Here is an 18743-nt window from a genome sequence, read left to right on the forward strand (position 1 = left end):
TAACACTGCAGAAGCAGCTTCAGTGGGAGCTGCAGCTGCTCCGTACTCGTACCTGCCACTAGTGGCCAGTAAAAGGGCATTACCAAAAATAGCCTGGAATTCCATGTGGATGCTGGTTGCCAACTAAAATGCTCCGGCCGGCGTGTCTTGAAAAGTACCAAGTACCGATGTATCTTTTCTTCAAGGTTCTTACAGCCCTGCTTCGTGGCCACGCTCACCCTGGAGGAAACATTGAATATGACCGCGAAGATGGACAAGGCGATGGACAATATTTTTCGTCTTCTTCTCGCCGCTGTGCGACACCCACGGAACACGTCATTTGAGGCAACCAATGTTGACCATTAGGCACGCGTCGCTACAAGCAGTTTCATCAGGGCCGGCTGCAGGGCCGCAACATGGCCGCAGGTGACGACGCTCACCTCTATCCACCGCGGTCTCGCCAGCCAGTCAACGGCGATTATCTAAGTGAGGCGAGGCTGCAGAGTCACAGCTTTTGGGGAGCATGCAGTGGACGCCCCTCCAAATACAGGGCAACGCATCTACATGTACATGCACACATCGGATGATGGAAGCACGCTACATGTACCTTCGCTCAACGCATCGACACAACAGGGCATTCATCAGCATCACTGCTTTGAATCTCTAGTGGACCCTTTACGCCTCGACAATAGCAACATCGACAAGTTGGGTAGTATCACTAGTACCTGTAAGGCGACAACATACCTACTTGAGACAGCAAAGCGCTACGTAGCAAGGCTGATGACTGCCACCGCATCTGGTCACCCATATGGCCTCGCTAGCCATCGCCAACGTGGTCACTGTCAAAGGCAAACCATGAGCCTTGCCTCGGCCAACACATTTTCTCCCTGTCTCTGTCATCCATCTCGCTGCCAAGGTCACAGGCTGCCTCTGGACGGGGCATCGCCAGTGGCAAATGCAGACTCCCTACCGATGCAGGGGACATGAGCCCAATGCTTGAGACAGTAGGTGCAAGTTGGCTACGCTACCATCACAGCGTGCGTCTCAACAAACTTCTGAGGCCATACGGATAACAATGAGCTCACGCCTCATGCAGGGCGTCCTGGCTCGAATAGCCGAGTCCCAGATCACCGGGGAAATCTGACCCTGGAAATTCTCCTTCCCCGAAGTGGCTCTTGCGGGCCCCACGCAGACGAGGGTCTTGACCGATCTGCCAGAGCCACCAACTGCAATGCTCCGTCCCCGGCATGAGAAAATAGTCGCCCAATCGCCCTACGAAGCATCCATATTGGCTCCTGAGAAGATGTGGCCAGGAAGAGCTCTGCATGCCAGGATGCCGCAGTCGAAGCAATGCAATGCTTTTGCATATAGAAGGATTCCCTCTGCATTAGCCGGTTTGGCGACACAAGGCGCGTACCCCGTGCTGCAGGCCCATTCTCCAGCACAGCTCTACGACGTACCTGTTGTATCATCGTGTGCGTCTTGCGACCACCCAACTACGCAGCGACAAGACGGAGACAGTTTGCCAAGTACGTATAGTGAGTGGCATCTCGAAAACGACCCGACACCCCCTGTGGATGGCAATCATGCAACAACCCATGGACAGCTGAAAGAGCTGCAGATACCGTCATGGGCTACTACTGCACGACCTCATCCATGGCTCCCTTGACGTCTTCCTGCATCTCCGCCCATGGTTTTTCGTTAGCCGGACGTCGATGTCCTGCCCCTCGGTATGCCCGCCAATCGTTAACGTGGCGCGGCAGACTCGTTGCACCCAGGGCCGTGGCTGTGTCTGCCTTGCGAAGTGTGGCTAACCCCACAAAGATCTGCCAGCTGTGTTGGCTGATTGTCCCAGCACGATTCCCGCACGGGAGGCAACCAGCCTCACGCGCCACAAACGGGTCCGGAAGTACCGTCCCACCGCATTGCACGCCAACGGTGACTTGGTCGGGAATAGAAACACAAATGATCCTTTGATCTGTAACAAGCGCGCCTCGGTATAGAGAAAGGGACAAGGGAAAGCTTCTAGGCCTCGCCATGTCTCCCTTGCGTCGATACCTAAAGGGCCAGGGTGGCCATTGAGCCCCTTCTAACCGGCGTCTAAAATTTTTCGATAACCCATGTCGATATTTTTTCTACTATTGGCATCCTATGACGTCGCCGCCGTTGCTCGGAGCAGATTCCCATCATTCGACTCCGGCATGGCTGCCATCTCTCTTTTGGCCGCCATACCGCCCAGCAGTCGGTCACGAGGCCCAAATGATGGCCTGAATGCAAGAGTAAACCTTTACGTTACATGCCCATGCCTAGGGTGAAGAATCAAGCAAGATAGGCGCTCGATGCTCTCGTGACCGAGGAGTCATGTGGACGGGCATCTGTAATAGGTCTACCATTGTGCCTACGTCCCTACGTCCCTACAGATTGGATTGATACGCCGAATGGTGCCCAAGCACCAGGCCAATACCCTGCAACGGTAGTAATAAGGCGTTGTTCCTGACTCATTTGTGCCCAAGTGCTAACAGGGCCGGCCCGTCTGGGGCGTGCCAGGCGTGTTGGGTTGAAGCAACAGGGTCGTCGGCCTGGTCTCAGCATGTCCGTCTCCAGCAAGTCGATCTGGCCCCAGCAAAGGCAAAGAGACGGTCAAAGTATGAGTGGCTTTCCATTCTTGGTTTACCAAGGCAGGCTATCATATCAAACCCGGCACCCCGAATCCTTTCCCTATGCGTTCCCGGTCTGCCGAGCGCGCTTGAGCCTCGATCCCTATAGGTCGAAATGTGAAACAAGAAGATGTTTCCATCCAATCACCTTTGCTCTTACTACTTGAAACGACACCGAGATTGTCCATTTCATCCAATGAGTCTCACAGACCAAGGCGCGGGCTCCTTATCTTTACCCTACAGCTCTTTAGAGACACCCCGTGAAATCCAGTCTGCAATGGACATGACCGTGACCATGGGGTTGACGCCGCTCGCGCTTGGGAACACGCTAGAGTCTGCAACATACAGGTTCTTCTTTCCCCAGACGCTTCCCCTCTCATCAACCACGCCTGACTCGTTGCTGGCGCTCATTCGGCACGTTCCCATCTGGTGCGCCGACCCGAAGGCAGACACGGGCGGCTTGTTGCCCAGAGTGCGCAAGTGCTGTAACCATTTGCCAAAAGCAGCATCTGTGAACTCGGGATCTTTGTCTTGGACGTGCTTTGCTTGCTCGGAGGCGTTGGGTATAAACGGCGGCAGGCCGTAAATGTGCGCTCGGATCTCTGTCGCACCACCGACGTAGGCAATCTTGGCGAGGCCAATGACTCCCTCTAGATTGTTCTCGCGGTCGAAATCAGATGGTGAGTACTCAATTCGCGGCTCACCCGTCTCGGGGTCGACGAATACTCGGCCAGAGTCTCGATCACGGGCCAGTGAGATGAAGTTGTTTATGTGCCGGTATCTCATGGTGAAGAGCTTGGTATCAAGGCCGCTGCTCCAGCTTTGTAGTGAAAACGCCATGTATGGCTGGCTTGCAGTTAGCGAAATCCAATCTTGGAACGAGTATCGTAGCAGCAATTTTTGCTGGGCCCCCCCCTATTTGATGATACTCACCATCATGCATAACGGCTCCAGCTTGACACCGTGCCCCTTGCCATCGAGGTTTTCAAACTCACCACTCCAGCTTGTGATGATGCCACCTTCCCATGGCCGAATCTCTTGTCGATTCACAGCCATCAAGAAGTTGACGGGATGGAGGTGAAGATTACGTCCAAGCTGCGGATTCTACAAGAATAAGAGGTGTATTTGTGTCAGCGAAGAACCAGCCATGTTGACCATTCAAGTAGGCACAGACTCACCTCAACACCGCTCTTCATCAGGATGACGGGGCTCCAGAAAGTCCCAGCGGACAAGATGACTTTCTTTGCCTTGATGACAACCTTTCTCTGCGTACGATCTCCGATACCCTTGTGAAGGCCACCTTGCTCGTCCCTACTTAGCCACGAGCCTTGGACTCCTATTGCCGTCACTCCATCCTCATCAAAGAGCACCTTTTCGACAGTGAAGCCCTCCATGAAATCGGCACCAGCTTCGGCTGCAGCGGGCAGCCAGGCCTGTGCCGGCCCCATTTTCTCTCCCAGGCCACAGCCCAAATGGCAATGGCCGCAGTAGTGCTCCTTGTTGGCGGTGTTCTGGGGAGCGACGCCTGCGTGCCAGCCCAGCTTCTTACATCCGTCCAGCAGCTTGTTGTTGCTGAAGTTGTGGCGGATGGCCTCGGACCCGGCGCCAATAAAGTCCCACACGCGGTCCATGCACTCGTCGAATTCGGCCGACGCGAAGAGCGGGAGACCCTCATCGGCCCATTCCTTGCGGACGTAGTCCTGGAGCTTGAAGCACACGCTCCAGTTGACTGAGCCGCCGCCACCCCAGCAGCTGCCCGATGTCATGGAGATGCTCGTGTCCTCGCTCACATAGGCGCCGCTATGGTCGAACAGATACTCGAGCCCGGCGCTCTGTGGCATGGGCAGGTAAGTAGGGTGGAAGTGGTATCCCTTGTCGACGACGAGGACCTCGTGCCCTGCCTCGGCGAGATTCTTGGCGCAGACGCCACCCCCGGGGCCTGAACCGACAATGACGACGTCGGTGGTGATTTCGTGCACGTCGTCCTCTTTACCGGCAGCAGCGGGGGGTACCTGAAGGAACACATAGTCGTACCCTTCCGCGGGCTTCCAGTCTTTGGGGACGTCGGGGTATCCCGAGATTTTATGGAGGTACGGGTTGGTGGTGCTGTTTGCCTTTCCGGCCAGGGCGACCATGGACTTTGCGAGAGCGCGGAATGTGGAAAGGCGAGAGGTGGTCCATGATTTGATGATGGCTTCGCGGGCGTTTGTGGGCTGTTGGGTGATGGGGCTCCAGTAGCCTGTTAAGAGCAGGCTTCCGGCGTGTGTTCTTTATTTTTGGAATAGTCAGTTTTCATCTCTCCTGAAAAGGGCTGTATATAATGAAGAGAAACCAACACTCACCCTAGTGTTCCTAGGACTCCCGCAAGCTTGGCCCTCGCCGGCGATATGCCTAAGCCCCGTATACAGTCCTGGCGGAACGCGGGATGCTCAGACGGCCGGAAAGCGAGAAACTCTGCAATCTCGTCTCGGCTTGGAGCACCGTCCAGCGAGCTGCGGACCTTGTCTATGAGGCCGTTGAATTCGTCGTCGGGAATGGCAATCTGCGTGTCCTTGTCCGTGACGGCAGATGCAGGCGCGATGGACGGCAAGACGCCGTCGAGGATGGCCCAGAGCGTCTCCCATTGATCGGCGGTCATGAAGTCGGTGGGTGGTGGCGGAGGGAGCGTGACTGGCACGGGTGCCGTGAGTGGTTCCGCCATGGTCGTTGTGGTGAATGATTATAATTGGCTATCTTCAGTAAAGAAGTTGAAGAGCTCTGCGCTGTAAGTGAAGATGTTCTGCCTGCCATGTTGTTAGTATTTATATGCCTTTTTCAGATGCGATTGAATGGATGAAAGTGGTCCGTGATGGACTCCGAGAGTCGTACATGCAAATTGATAGCAAACAATGCGCCGATGGCTTTGTACACTCGCGTCACACCAGTTAATGAGCGAAAGACAAAATCGATAGAAAGGATTTTCAATAATTTTTTCCTCTGGTGTGGTAACACGGCAGTGTCAATTGAGAGAGTTTCGGAACCTTTTTTGTATTTTCCAACAAAGCAGCTCTCTCTCTCTTAACTCACGCGCACGCACGCATGTAGTTGGTAGTTGGCACGGGCAAATAGAGCTTTACGTCTCCACTGCATAAACAAGCTTATCGAGATCGAAAAGCTTATGTGGTGTAATCACAAAAGGGGGTGAGATTCGTTGCGCGATAGTGTGGGCACTCTCTAGAAAATTGATTTGAGATGAGTAAAAGACAATGGTTTTAAGAAGCACAGTCAGAACTTTGGAGCTGAAAAACGCGCCATTGCCGATGAAGCGGGGGGGGAGAAGGAAGGGCAATTGGCGGCAACGGACGGCTATTTAATAGTAGCGGTATTTCCAATATACCTACGCGAGGTAAACAGACGACGAAATAGGCCATGACTAGGTTGTCCGGGGCTTTCTTAGCTGCTCTCGATTTCGGATATGGGGTCCTTGCGAGTGCGGGGAGAGCCGAGTTGGAGTCGGATGTGGCTGGCATGTAATGCCTACAACGGCAGGGTGCGTGACAAGGCTCTTGATCACTGAGATATATCTGTACATGCCACAATATCTACTTTTATCAGAAAGAGGGAAATGCCGTTTTCCGTGTATTATCCCATCTCACAGATGGTTTCAGTTATCAAGGGCAATGAGGTCAAGGAGGCTCAGTTACTGTATTTGGATAAACCCAAGATCACCCCACATTCGAAATACCACTTAATAGATCCAATCCCGATGGCTAAGTAGTACATCACTGCTATTATTGATACTTAATTCCATTGGTAGTCCATTCCTTTTTCTAGAGATACCTGCTTATCTCCTAGACAGGCAGCCAAGCTGCTGGCTGCAACGAGCCTTTCCCCTCTCAAGCTACACACACACACACACACTTACACGGCCCATCCACCAAGATGCCTCGGCCCCCCTCTCTTTTCCCTCTCTTTCTCTTTCAGGAGAAAACAACAGATACATGTGACGAATACTAGTCATGCATCACTAAATTAGTCGATTTATCCCGTTCCGGAGATCTTTCTTTCTCGCACTCCGCGGATTTTCGATCCAGGTGAAAAACAGGGGAAAGGATGCGTGGATACGTAAGTAGGTAGTTAGTTGTCCCGAGACACCGCTTCTACTCCACTCGATCCTACCCCCATTTTCAGCCAAGAACGAAACATGCATAGAGGTCATGAATAGTTACCAATGTATTAAACTCAACCCATAGAAGAAAAAAGAGAAAATGATAATGAGGGAAATAAATGAATAGAGGTGGCTGGCCTGGAACCCGAAATGCGAGACGATAAGGACAAGATGTAACAAAACTTGCCTCCCAAATCAAAAGTTAAATTGGCTGCATACGAGTCGGCATCTTTGTATGCATACATCTCTAGCAAACGGAGGTTGTGGTAAGCTTCGTAATTTGTAGTAGAAAATATACTGTCTTGAATTGGGTAATATGGTGTCTACAGGAGCGGAAATAGAAGCGCAAAAGCGTTTATGGGATTTTAATGCGAAATTGGACACCTGGGTGAAGAAACTTCTTACTGGTAATTGAAGCGTCAAGTGCAACTTGGGAAACCCCGAATGAAAGCCCATGTCAATGGCAATAGTGCTATTTGGTGGAGGGATCTTGACTCACACAGAATAGTTACGAAGGATATATGTAAACTCGCACGCCCTTGTTCTCTGCATGAAAACGGGTACCCGCTTCTCTTTAAACCGAGGGGAATCAAGTGCCGCGAAGTGACCAAGAAACCATATGTGTGTTGGACATTAGATGGAAATTCCCTGGCATTCGTCATTTTCGACTGCAAAATTCATCTTCTTGATTACAACAGCTAGCCAGAACGCATCTGCCATTATTCGTCGCCACTGTTCAAGCCTTACGCAAACCTTATGTAGCAGCGACTTAAAGGATGTCACTTGTTTTGCGACCACTGCGTCGATAATGCACAATTCGTAAGAGGCGGTACTGGAAGCTATAAACGCCCAATCGCACAAGCATAAACTTGCAAGCGAACAAGCAGAATCAGATCCAACAATCTATAACAAAATAGCCATTGTTACGTAGATAGTATAGCTATGAGGCAATAAAGGAGCACAGAAACTGCCAATGACTACATGTACTTTATTGAAGTTAGCCACAACAGCAATCGACATTTGTTCATGTAAGCATTCAAAGAAGAAGGTATTAGAAAAGGAATATAGGCAGTGATTTCTTATGGCCTGTCCCAAAACGTTTACACAACGTACCAACGTCTGGGTGATACTCAGTCTACACATACCATCATCAATCAAGTCGCCCCGCGCATCATCTGCACAAATTCATGGTAGTCAATCTTCCCATCCCCATCCAAGTCAGCTTCCCGTATCATCTCATCAACCTCATCATCAGTCAATCTCTCGCCAAGCTGCCGCAGACAATCATGTAGTTCCTCCGGGGAGATGAAGCCATCGTCGTTCATATCAAATACCCGAAAGGCTTCTCGCAGCTCCTGCTCAGAGTCCGGCAGCTGGTCTGGTTTTTCCATGCTTAAAAAGTCTTCAAAGTCCACGACGCCTCTGCCGGTCGTGTCCACTTCGTCAATCATCTGCTGAATCTCTGGGTCGCTCTTTGGTTGGTCCATGGTTCGAAAGAGGGCCGCCATGTCCTTGGAAGTGATGTATTCACCGTTCCTCGAGATGAGAGAAAACTTTTCCTTTGCATCAGCCATTTCCTCTTTGCTCAGGTGTTGTTGCGGCCGGCGGCTTCTGTCCGGTTTGGGATTTACTGGCCCGGGCTCGGGTTCTTGCTTTGGCTCGGGCCTTGGCTCTGGCTCGGGCTTGCGCCTCTCTAGAGGCCCAAGAGCCATCAGCTTGAGCTGCATCATGTCGGGTTCGGCTTCGGCTCCAAGACGCCCTTTGATCTTAGCACGCTTCATGCTACCAATCTTGGCCCAAAACTTCATACCACGTTTCTTCTCGCCAGCCTTGTACTCGGCAACTTTTCCATTGCGTATAGCCCCCTTGGCGTCTTGCGTGGCTTGAGCATTCTCAACTTCACCTTCTACTTCGGTCGTGGCCTGGGTTACTATAGCGGCTTTTTGTGCCTTTTTCTCTGCTCTCGAGGCTGTCCAGGACTTCCAGGGGTTCCATGACCTTTTCCCATCGCCCTTTGAGGAAGAAGGATCAGTAGGAATCTGAGAATCAGCTTCCAACGCATTCTCAATCCCATCAACCTCTCTCTTCAGCATCATTGTTCTCTCCGTCTCTTTTCGAACTTGGTCATCCGACTTCTCAAAGCCAGCATCGCTTTCCACTTGTAAGGCTTGTTCCCAGTGATACAACGCTCGGCGCCAGTAGTCCCGTTGGTCTTCTTCGTTTTTGACTGTCTCCGTCGCTTGTCCCGATGCCTGTCTCGCTGCCTTCTCCTCGACAATCTCGGAGAGAGCTCGGTGGATGTAGGCGGCGTTGGCAGGGCTCTCGCCAACCTCGAGATCGTTACTAAAGGCCTTGTAGAGAAGCCTTCTTGCCTCGGCAATGTTGGATGGCCGTGCTTTCATTTGCCGCCGAGCGAGGAGTATCGCCACAAAGACACCCTCGTCGCGTCCTAGGAGAGAGTTTCCCAAACCCAACATGCCATGACTGCCGCCATCGTCATCGTCGCCACTGTCCCCATCCCCGTCCCTCAGCGCTGCTGCCTTCCATGCCCCGGCGTCGTATCCGCTGATATCGAACCCTGTTCGTGCCAGATTCTTGTAGATTGTCTTGCGGGCATGCGCCTTGGCTGCCATCTGCTTGTCGCTAAAGTTCTGGATCGGACTCGAGGCGGCGTAGGAGGCCTCCATGATCTTCAGCAAGTCATCAAACATGAGTCGTATCTGAGAGTCTGCTCCAGGGACCTTGGTGCGATGGTGGTACGTCTCCTTCAGCCGCCTGAACCACTTTCGTGCGGCGTCTTCGTCCTGGCGCGTATTGTAGTCCACCAAGGCCAGGCAAAAGGCCATCTCCGCCAGCTCAGCCGACAGCGCGTGCTGCAAGCGCAAGAACTTGGCCTGAATCTCGGCCAACATTCGTGCGCCGACTCCGCGACTGCCTCTCGTACCACCCATGAGTCGCAGCAATGAGTCGGCGAGGTGAGGCGCTTCACAGATGTCATGCCCGTCTTGGTGCATGCTATCGGTGGCCGTCCGCCAAAAGCCCGCCATGAGCGGTCGTCGTCCAGCATCCCAGAACAGGCCCTTGTTGGTGATATGCGCCAAGTCTACAAGGACGGTGATTGTGAGGATGCTTGACCGCATGTCGAGGACCCGGTACGTCGCGCCCAGGAAGTCGAAAAACTCCCATCGCAGCGTCTCGCGTGGACTGTCCCACACCTTCTTCCAGTACGCGACCTGCTTCGGCCACGTCTTGATCCGGTAGCGAAAGAGCTTGGGCATCACATTATGCGCTGTTTCGCGTGCCAATTTGTATGCCTCATCGGTCTTGCGACTCTCTTCTCGTAAGAGGAGCGGGATCAGTGGGTGCAGCGTGATGTAGTCGCTTTCGGATTTGCCCTGCTTGTCGACGGCTTTCCCCACGACGACAAAGCCCTCGTCGATGAAAGGCTGTAGGATCGTCATTGCGATATCTCTGTTGGAGCCAGGAAGTTCTTGATTGTTCCTGAAGAGGAGCTCCAGCTCTTGGTCCCCAAACACTGCGCACCGATCAATCGACTTTCGCTTATCCTTTTGAGATTCAAAGTCAATATACGAGAGGTAGTCCTGAATTGTCTGGAGCTGGAAAGGGGCCCAGAAAGGGTACAACGCCTGAATCGCCATTGAAGATTGTTCGACAGAGTGAAGAAGACGCCGGACGTCGTCTATGGCTTGTGCCAAGTCTGGAAGTGCGGCTGAAACGCCATGATTCGTCTCCGACGAACCGCTGCCGAGACATATCCCGTCTCCACGTAACAGAGCCTGCATGAAACTGACAAGATTGTGGTTTTTGGGATTGAACGCGCCCAACAGCATCTTGAGAGCTAAGGGATTTCCCTGTACGAGCTTGCCCAGCTGTCCCCGGACAAGGAGGCCCTCCCAGTCCCTGGCATCTGGATGTCGGTTGGTCTTGTCGAGTATGTATCTAGTAAGCAGCAGGGCCCTGTCCTCATCCAGGGGGGCCAGCATGCGCACCGCTTTTTGAGCTTGCTGTGTATTTGGTATTGTTCCTGTGGACTCTGTCGCTGGTGAGTTTAAGACGGCAATCTCGGGCATGCGTCTCGTGGTGACTACTACAAAGCTCCTGTAGGGACTGGGGGCTGTTGGCTCTTGGGCTGAGTCCAGGTCTGACGCGGAGAGACTGACCTGGGCGTCCCGGAAGACAGCCAAGAAGTAGCCCATCAGTTCCAGGACAGGCTCGGATAGTTTGCGAGGGCCACAGGCTTCGACCCCGTCAAAGATGACAAGGAGTCTAGAGTCCCGCATTGAGAATTTGCTTTTGCGCGTCGTTTGGCGTTTCGCCTTGGCTGTCTTTGGGAGGTTTCCTCTCGCACCGCCTCTCCGCCTCGGTTCCGTTGGTGCTAGCACGTTCTTGATTTTTGTCCGGATACGTCGTCCTCTGGCCTTGGCATCTTCCAGCTGCGTGTCTAGCTCTGTCAAGTCCGTGCCAAACTCTTGGTTCAGAAATTCGATTAGACACTCAGGAGACTGCAAGTCTTCAAAGCCAACTCTAACGACTCTATCGATGAAAGCCGTCGACTTCCACCACTCGGCTGCACTATTGACCAAAGCTGACTTTCCGACGCCCGGAGGCCCCTCGATAGCTGTGACGCACGATTCTAGCATGAGATCTGTCTCAAGCATCAAGAGGTCTCCCTCCCTCCCTACTAGGTTTACGTCGATGTCGACTGACCTATCTGGAGGTAGCTCGGGTGGAATCCTCCTCAACATCTCGAGATTTAAAAGACTCAGTCCACCAGTGACACAACTGGCGTCGTCGTCTCGAATTTACACTGACGGCACGAGATAGTCATCGAGAGGGACCTCGGTCAAGTAGCTGGTCCTCTTAGTGCGCTTGTTCATGAGACATTGCCTCGCAGCCTGAACAGCGAGGAGAGGGGACTGGTTGAACCGCAGCAGCTGATCGTAGAGGCTGCAGACGAAGAGATTTGCGGTGACATCCAAGACCTTGTAGGCCATGGCAATGGCAATCTGGATGCCGTGCTGGATCAGAGCTTTGGCAAGATTGGCGGCGGGGCCTTCGCCTTCAACAGCGGACTGGCACGCATTGAGGATCACGGTGTGGATGCCGTGACTGCTTAGAAGCGAGGCGAGATCTTCTGCCGGGACCATGTGGGCGCCACGTTGGATCTCGTTGATGAATAAAGCATATGCCCTTTGTCAGTCAGCATTGGAACGGATGATAAGCAGGGATACCAGTACGAGAACATACTTGTGGTCCTCGACTTTGCCGTGTAAGTCGAGATGAACGACATCGTATCGCTGTTTTTTGTTTAGTTCTCGCTTCAACGCGTCCAGCGAGCCTGGCCGCACAATAGTGAGTGTTGTGCGGCGTTCAGCTGTTGATCCGCCGCAGGCGTCTACCTTTGTGTTTGCTGTGTCGACGACATCGTATATGGATTTGGTGATGAGTCTATGCGGCACGTCGTCCACAGAACGTGGACGCGCCGTCAGTGCGAGTATGTTGAAGGTCGATGCCGACTCAGGCCTGTCAGCCGAAACCACAGGAACTTGTCTCGCCGGGACTCCCAAGAGGCGCACGACAGAGACGCTCGCGGGCTTGGCCTCACCGGGCCATAGATGCACGTTCTGGAGAACCTCCCAGCGCAAAGCACCAATTTCAATGCAGTCATCTGGGAGGATTACAGCCTCTTCCACAACCTGGATGACGATGTGTAAAGTGTTGCGATCCGGGGCACCCAAATCTAAGCGGAGCGCCTCGATTAACAAGGCCGCATATCTTGCCAGGCTTGCGGAGACTTCCTGGGCCCTTGGCTCTTGGAACGGAAGATGAATCACAAACTCCTCCATGTACCATTTGATGGACTTGTTCATCTGGAGTAGCTCTTGCACAGCATCGGCCGTGATCTCGGACATTGTTCCAATGGAGCCATGCTGGACTTTCAGATGGCAGCTCCCGCTCGGTTTGTCCTTCAGCCTGTTAGCCTCTGCGATGCAGGATTATACAGTTATACTCGGGATGAAGTACTGCACCACTTGGCGTTTGAGCCACAGTGATCCGAAAGAGATCCATAGTCACTGCGTAGCGGCAATTCAATTACTTGTCAGGTGTGGCAAGGTCGGCTCATTCAACGGATGCTGAAGTCGGCGTGAACTTGGCCGTTGGGCAATCAAAGAGCGAGCCCAACTGCGCAGCCGTGGAAGAACGGGCACGAGTCACGCTGGAGATGAGTAGACGCTATTTACATCTTCGGCCATGCTGGAGATATAAGCACTTGCCCAGTTGCTGCTCTCGTCTTGATGTTCTGATGCAGCGCAATTCGTCCCCGCGATCTCGTTCGTGGCGCCTTGGTATTGGCTAAGCTCTGCAGCTGCGAAGAGGCTGGCAGACGAAAATGAACTGACACGTCAGTTTGCATCTTCTCGGTCGTATGTTGTTGTTGTTGTACTGGGGTAAATGCCGCAAATCCTGGTAAGAGCTGAAAATTATACTGAGGCGCCAACGCTTTGATTGGACATCGTTCAAAGGCCAGCGGTCTATCGCCAGCCAGTCGCTGTCATCTTGCTGGCAATCGCAATGTCCTCGCCTGGCCGAATCAATGACCGATAAATAACAACTTCATGTTGCCTTTGGTGCAGACAGAACACAGTGAGTGAATATCTAGTAGTACATCGCAAGGCTGCATTTCCACGGAACAGCTTCATACAATCATGAAGCGCTTCTACCTCCTTCACCACCTCGACTATGTCCAGATCCCCACAGGAGAAGACGAGCAGGTCTTCGTCAACAGCATCCTGGGGCGCGTCGTCCTGGACTATAGAGAGCCAGGCCGCAACTACGTGACCATCACGCGAACACCAGAGACCGCGGCAGTGCTGGCATCCAATAGCCACGCATTTGACCAATTGAGGGAGGCCGTGTCCAAGTCCAAGTCGCTGAAGCTGAAATTGACGGTCCAGAAGATTCTCGGTTTCGAGGAGGAGGCAACCAAAGCCGGGGATCGGCAGGTCAAAGCCGCGACGGTTACATATCACTTCTTTGTCTCCGACGACGCCATCGACCAGGTCCGCCGCGACGCCAGAGTCAAGGAAAAGCTGCAGACGTGGCTGGCGCGCGGCGGCTCACGCGTCTGGCTAATCACGGGCTTCATCATGGCACGCACGGCCGACACAAGCGACGGCGTCCAAGCCACTCACGCGTCCAAAGCCAGCGTCGATCCGGCTGCCGCACTCCAGGACGTCTCTGTCAACGTCGAAGCGTCCCGTGAGTCCAAACAAGGCCAGCACGGCGATGCCAAGCTCTCGAAGCTGTCCGTGGTCGCCGTGAGGTACATGTGCCTGCAACGACCCTATCTCTCGCGGGGGCCTGCAGTCACCACAAAGCTGAAATCGGGCCCGGCGGATTTCTCTGCTGAGAAGCCGGATCCAAAGAGCGACGACTGGGTGGCTGACGTGGTCGACGGATCCATCACCGACATCCTCAAGGACAGTGATGAGCTGGACCACGAGGATTTTGGGGACGTTTCATTTGCGTTTGATGCGGATGACGACGAAGATTATGATGAAGTCGATGAGGATGAGGATGAGGACGAGGACGAGACGTTTGACTGAGTATCAAGACAAGTTATGGCGCGAAGAGTCAAGATATAGTTCCTCTGCGGTTGCTTACGTATTACACACATACATAGTCCATTATCCCAATTCGTCTACTCCTCTGAGCCCTCCCTTTAAGAGAGGAAGCAAAACAACACATAACAGACTCTCCGCCATTTAAAGGGCAAGAAAACTTATGCAAGGCCGTTGCTACGTAAACAGTTATCCCAAAGATATCGTTGCAACTCCACATCGCCCCCCCCTTCTTTACGCCAAGTACAAGCACACACACATCAAGGTCATAAATGCTATAAAGTGTAAACTAAACTCTACTCCAGAGAAAAGATGAGAAAAGGAACAATGGCGACCTGCCTGGTATTCGCAACGCGAGATGATGAAAACAAACAAGAAATAGAACAAAGTCTCCCTTCCTGACCAAAACTCAATTGGCATCCAAGGCATATCAATTCATCCATGCAAGACAGAAGACATGCAAATCGAGGCAACCACATCATCCTCCTTTTCACTCGAAAAAGACACGACAAGTCCTTTAGCACGTCGGAACAGTAAAAGAAATTAGCTTGAAATGCCCGCTTTATTTTGTTTTCGTCGGGGTAACTTGTATTCAACTCAAAGGCTATGCACCAAAAACAAGAGCTGCCTGTTGCACTTTGAGGCTTCCAAAAAACACAATGCAAGTGTCTTTTGCCCTCCTGGTTACCATGAGCTCACCCATTTACCCTCTCGAACCTTGCAGCCTTTCTCTAGTGTGTCCTATGCATCCTAGCCGTTTTAACGCCCTCTCCAGCTGTCTCATCCTCTCCTTCCTGTTCATACATGTCTTAATACACCATAGTAAACCCTGAGCCCTAAAGAAGAGAAAAGAAGAGAAAAGAAAAGAAGAAAGGAGGTGAAGAAAAGGAAAAGTTAATGAGAGTAGTGTAATAGTTTGACACAAGGAAAAAAAAAAAAAAGTCAAAGCCGCGACACCCAGTCCCAAGGGTATATACTCATCGCCGTTCCCCTTCCCGTCCAAGTATATATAAAATGTGTTAGGTATACAAGGTATATATGTATATGTGTTCTATCCAGGTCCGAACCTGGATGAGAATGGTTGTGTTTTTTTTTTCTCTTGTTTCTCTCATTTTCTTTTTGCTTTTTCGAAACCCTTCCGTATTTTCCGGTAAATCCGTTCAAAAAGCGTCATAGCACGCAACGTGAAACTGACAAGATATGGCCGAATTGAAGGGTCCAACGCCGTGAAACCGAACGAATAGAATTTCCCGCGATCCGTGAGAAAGGCCGTGACCCAGCATAAAAAAAAGGCTGTTATTCGCACAAATCGCATTCGTAAATCATAGGGCCATAATCGTAGCCATGTCGCGGGTGTTTCATTTCGCGTAGCAATGGTACATACTGCTCCTTTGCCGCAAAGATTTTTGTTGTTTTACTGTCTTTTGTTTTCTTCTTTGAGATTTGCTTGCAGCTTGTTACAGTGATTGTACTGGTAGCTGGCATCTTCTCATCCTGACGTGTCCGCGGTGGGAAAGGGGGGGCTCGATCCTTTGCTCCTCTTAAAAAAGGGAAAGTCCTTCATCCTAAACCTGCTTGGTCTCTTTTTAAGCGCCTTGCCTTCGGCTCTACCAATACTACCTCCAAAAGGCGAATTTTCATCTGCTTGCGAGGTATCTCGATCCCGTTCCTGATCGCGGTCCCGGCGTGGTGATGTCGGAGTTCCCTTAAGACTAAGCGGCGACATGTTATACGCAGGAACGCCCAGGTTGCGGTCTCCGGCCTCGTTGCTAACTATGCTCGTGCCCTGCGTGCTCGGTGATAGCGTCATTTTGCCGGTAGCCGTGCTCGCGGCCTGCGAAGTCCAATCGGCATGATAGCCGGTAGATAAGCTACCCTCGGGGGTATCGCTTGTCCGGTGTTTTGGAGACACCATTCTGCTTTCTATTGGCTCGTCGGGTCGGTGGCAGGAGAATGGATCGCCTTCTGTCAAATCTCGAACGGCGTCAAAGGAGGAAGGGGGGGCCAAAAGTCACGCCATTGACATCATGGTGTTCAATCGGGGTGTGAGGATCGTGACCAGATTTGGCCGTGGAAGGGCTCGGTGCAGGCGAAATCTCGATATTCTTCAGCTCGTTGTCGTTTTCAACAGTGGAGCTTCTTGTCCTCGTCCTCGTTTGCGAATCCTTGGCCTGTTCTTCTTGTACTTTGATTTCGAAGAATCTTTTGTTAGTATGGAGCTCGCCTATGGTGTATTCCATGCCTGGCATTATCTCAGCCACACCCTGGAACAACGGTATAGCAAACATATTCATGAATCCAAGCTGGGCGTTGGAGAGAGAAAGAATGTCCTTCTTCGGTGCTGCCATTAAAGATGACTTGATCTCGAGCTCATCTTCCATCGAAGCTTGCCGGGAAAACTCCTCTGAGAGCATATGCATCCATTTCAGCGCGGTCGAGTGACGACGTGCCTGTGACCAAATCAGCAAACGCTTAATAATAGAGATGGCTTTGGGTAGTTTTATTTTGAGCGGTTTCCCTTCTATTTGCATATTACTTACCACGTTGCTAATGTCTGCGCACTTGATAAGTAGCGCACACGCGAGAACCTTGGTATCTTCCAGTTGGCGACCGTTCCAGTTGTCAATGTTTCTGTCAGCCTCCAATTTCTCCTTGAGAGTGCCCAGCTTTTTCATGTAGTCAAAATGAACGCCCATGTCTGTCGCCAATATGGAACTAATCATCAGGCCACGCATCTTTCTGTCTTCAAACACCGCGGGCCAATATCTGCGAAGGATCTGCGAGTACGCAGCGCAGTGGAAGGACTCCAGGACGGATCGGTCATTGTAAAGCTGGGCCAACGGAGCATTCAATGTTGTGAGAAAACCGTTGTTTACTCCAGGGTGGCCGACATCGTGGCCAATGGCGGTAATGAGAAGAGTCAATGCTTCGTAGGGGCTGACCAGTGCCGCGATTGGCGACCTGATCACTTTTGGCGATGGTTGAGACCACGTCGGATAGGGAGGGAACGAGCCAATATGGACGAGGAAATTGAATGTCGCCTGAAGAACGTCCACCACGTGACGGAAATTATGATAGGGGACAAAGCTATTATATGCAGCCCGGCATGCGACAAGGAAGCTAATGAGTTGGTCTAAAATCATTGGTCAGATGGAAATTCCAGCGGCTGGACGGATGCAGGCACTTTCAAAGAGGGGTGGTTGCTTATGATCTTAGCACCGCCAGGGGGGTCTCCAACTACACACTCACCTGCTGGTATCCGCCACTTCTCAAGTTCCGGTGAGGTCAATGCGTGACGGAACATCTGCAGAGCTGCGACTAGCAGCTCATCATCGGAAAACTCATGGGCATCGAAATGCCAGCGGCCTACGGCCTCGGCGATGACAGCCTGGCGTTCGGAAGAAACGGCAATGTGCGCGTTGGCGATATGGTCGTCTTCAGAGGAGAGGCGGCAGATTCCCTTCATGAGTCCAGAGACCATTGCCTCTCGAAGATAGGCGTAGGGCTTCTGGTCATTGATGCCGACCCACGACCGCTTCCGTCCCTTTGTGATCTCCATCATGGCCTGCTGATCCCTAGCAGCATCCCTATGGGCCTTATAAGCGCATATTTCCAGCGTTGCGATACACTTGGGGCCCAGGGGGGCGACAATCACGTCAACCGCACCAAGGTCCAAGCATCTCCTCATGAGCTTGCGGCTAGCGGCCAGAGTGCCGGCAGCGGTCGACAAGAGCTCGGCTGTGCCGTCGGTCATTTGTTCGCGGGACTCTGGGTAGCTGATTACGGGAATGGGGACGACAAGCTTGGAGATGCTTCGTAGGTGGGCTTCGGTGATGAGCCTCTGGAGCAGCGCCAATCCGTACAAATTCTCGTCAGGCGTGTGAATCTCGGCGTCGCGGTTTATCAGGCTGGGATCGGAGGAAGAGGCGTTTTGTAAGGAGTATGATTCGGGTATCCATTCGTCGTGGGGTGTGTCTAGAAGAACAATGGCGGGTGTCATATCGATCATGGAGCCGGCTTCGTGGAGTTGCATAAGCTTAGCCATGCAGGCGGCGCCGGTGGAACAGACGTGAACTGTGCGTTGCGCATCACGAGTCAGCAGGGGGGGAGTGAAGGGACAACTCAGAGGAGCAAGAGGAACAAACCATCGCCAAAAGCGTCAAGGAGAGGCTGGACGAGTTCTCGAACGCGATCGTGCCGCCAATCGGGGGAACCGTCGGTCGGCGAGGCCGCGAGATCGTCGGATAGGGCGCGCAGCAGCCGGGCCTCCCCAACGCTGCGGTTGACATAGATGATATGGCAGGCAAGGCTGTCCAT

The 18743-nt window shown here is 52.5% G+C and overlaps 6 protein-coding genes across 7 annotated transcripts; 1 reads left to right on the forward strand and 5 right to left on the reverse strand.

Moving 5' to 3' along the window:
• Positions 1-1324: 1324 nt before the first annotated feature.
• TrAtP1_000532 (uncharacterized protein) lies at positions 1325-6096 on the reverse strand. Of its 2 annotated transcripts, XM_014091598.2 has the most exons (4): positions 4979-6096; positions 3815-4904; positions 3570-3740; positions 1325-3482 (listed from the first exon to the last, which is right to left on the reverse strand). In XM_014091598.2, the coding sequence occupies exons 1-4, from the start codon at positions 5335-5337 to the stop codon at positions 2874-2876; spliced, it is 2229 nt and encodes a 742-aa protein (XP_013947073.1). In that variant the 5' UTR covers positions 5338-6096; the 3' UTR covers positions 1325-2873. The 2 variants fall into 2 exon arrangements, with proteins under 2 accessions (XP_013947073.1, XP_065966691.1); XM_066110619.1 differs by having other exon boundaries at positions 1325-3740; positions 4979-5503.
• Positions 6097-7937: 1841 nt separating this feature from the next.
• TrAtP1_000533 (uncharacterized protein) lies at positions 7938-11549 on the reverse strand (the record flags this gene model as incomplete). The annotated part of the gene is made up of 1 exon (XM_066110620.1): positions 7938-11549. The coding sequence occupies one exon, from the start codon at positions 11547-11549 to the stop codon at positions 7938-7940; it is 3612 nt and encodes a 1203-aa protein (XP_065966692.1).
• A 57-nt stretch (positions 11550-11606) lies between these two features.
• On the reverse strand, positions 11607-12873 carry TrAtP1_000534 (uncharacterized protein; the record flags this gene model as incomplete). The annotated part of the gene is made up of 3 exons (XM_066110621.1): positions 11607-11994; positions 12052-12770; positions 12829-12873. The coding sequence occupies 3 exons, from the start codon at positions 12871-12873 to the stop codon at positions 11607-11609; spliced, it is 1152 nt and encodes a 383-aa protein (XP_065966693.1).
• A 364-nt stretch (positions 12874-13237) lies between these two features.
• On the forward strand, positions 13238-14567 carry TrAtP1_000535 (uncharacterized protein). Its single transcript, XM_066110622.1, has one exon. It carries the CDS (start codon positions 13512-13514, stop codon positions 14409-14411), a length of 900 nt encoding a protein of 299 aa, XP_065966694.1. The 5' UTR covers positions 13238-13511; the 3' UTR covers positions 14412-14567.
• A 1348-nt stretch (positions 14568-15915) lies between these two features.
• On the reverse strand, positions 15916-16341 carry TrAtP1_000536 (uncharacterized protein; the record flags this gene model as incomplete). Its single annotated transcript, XM_066110623.1, has 1 exon — positions 15916-16341. The coding sequence occupies one exon, from the start codon at positions 16339-16341 to the stop codon at positions 15916-15918; it is 426 nt and encodes a 141-aa protein (XP_065966695.1).
• A 70-nt stretch (positions 16342-16411) lies between these two features.
• Positions 16412-18743, reverse strand: TrAtP1_000537 (uncharacterized protein; the record flags this gene model as incomplete). Its single annotated transcript, XM_014091596.2, has 4 exons — positions 16412-16876; positions 16967-17559; positions 17676-18500; positions 18572-18743. The coding sequence occupies 4 exons, from the start codon at positions 18741-18743 to the stop codon at positions 16412-16414; spliced, it is 2055 nt and encodes a 684-aa protein (XP_013947071.2).

The sequence above is a fragment of the Trichoderma atroviride genome, chromosome 1, assembly GCF_020647795.1.
Source record: "Trichoderma atroviride chromosome 1, complete sequence".
Lineage (NCBI taxonomy): Eukaryota > Fungi > Ascomycota > Sordariomycetes > Hypocreales > Hypocreaceae > Trichoderma > Trichoderma atroviride.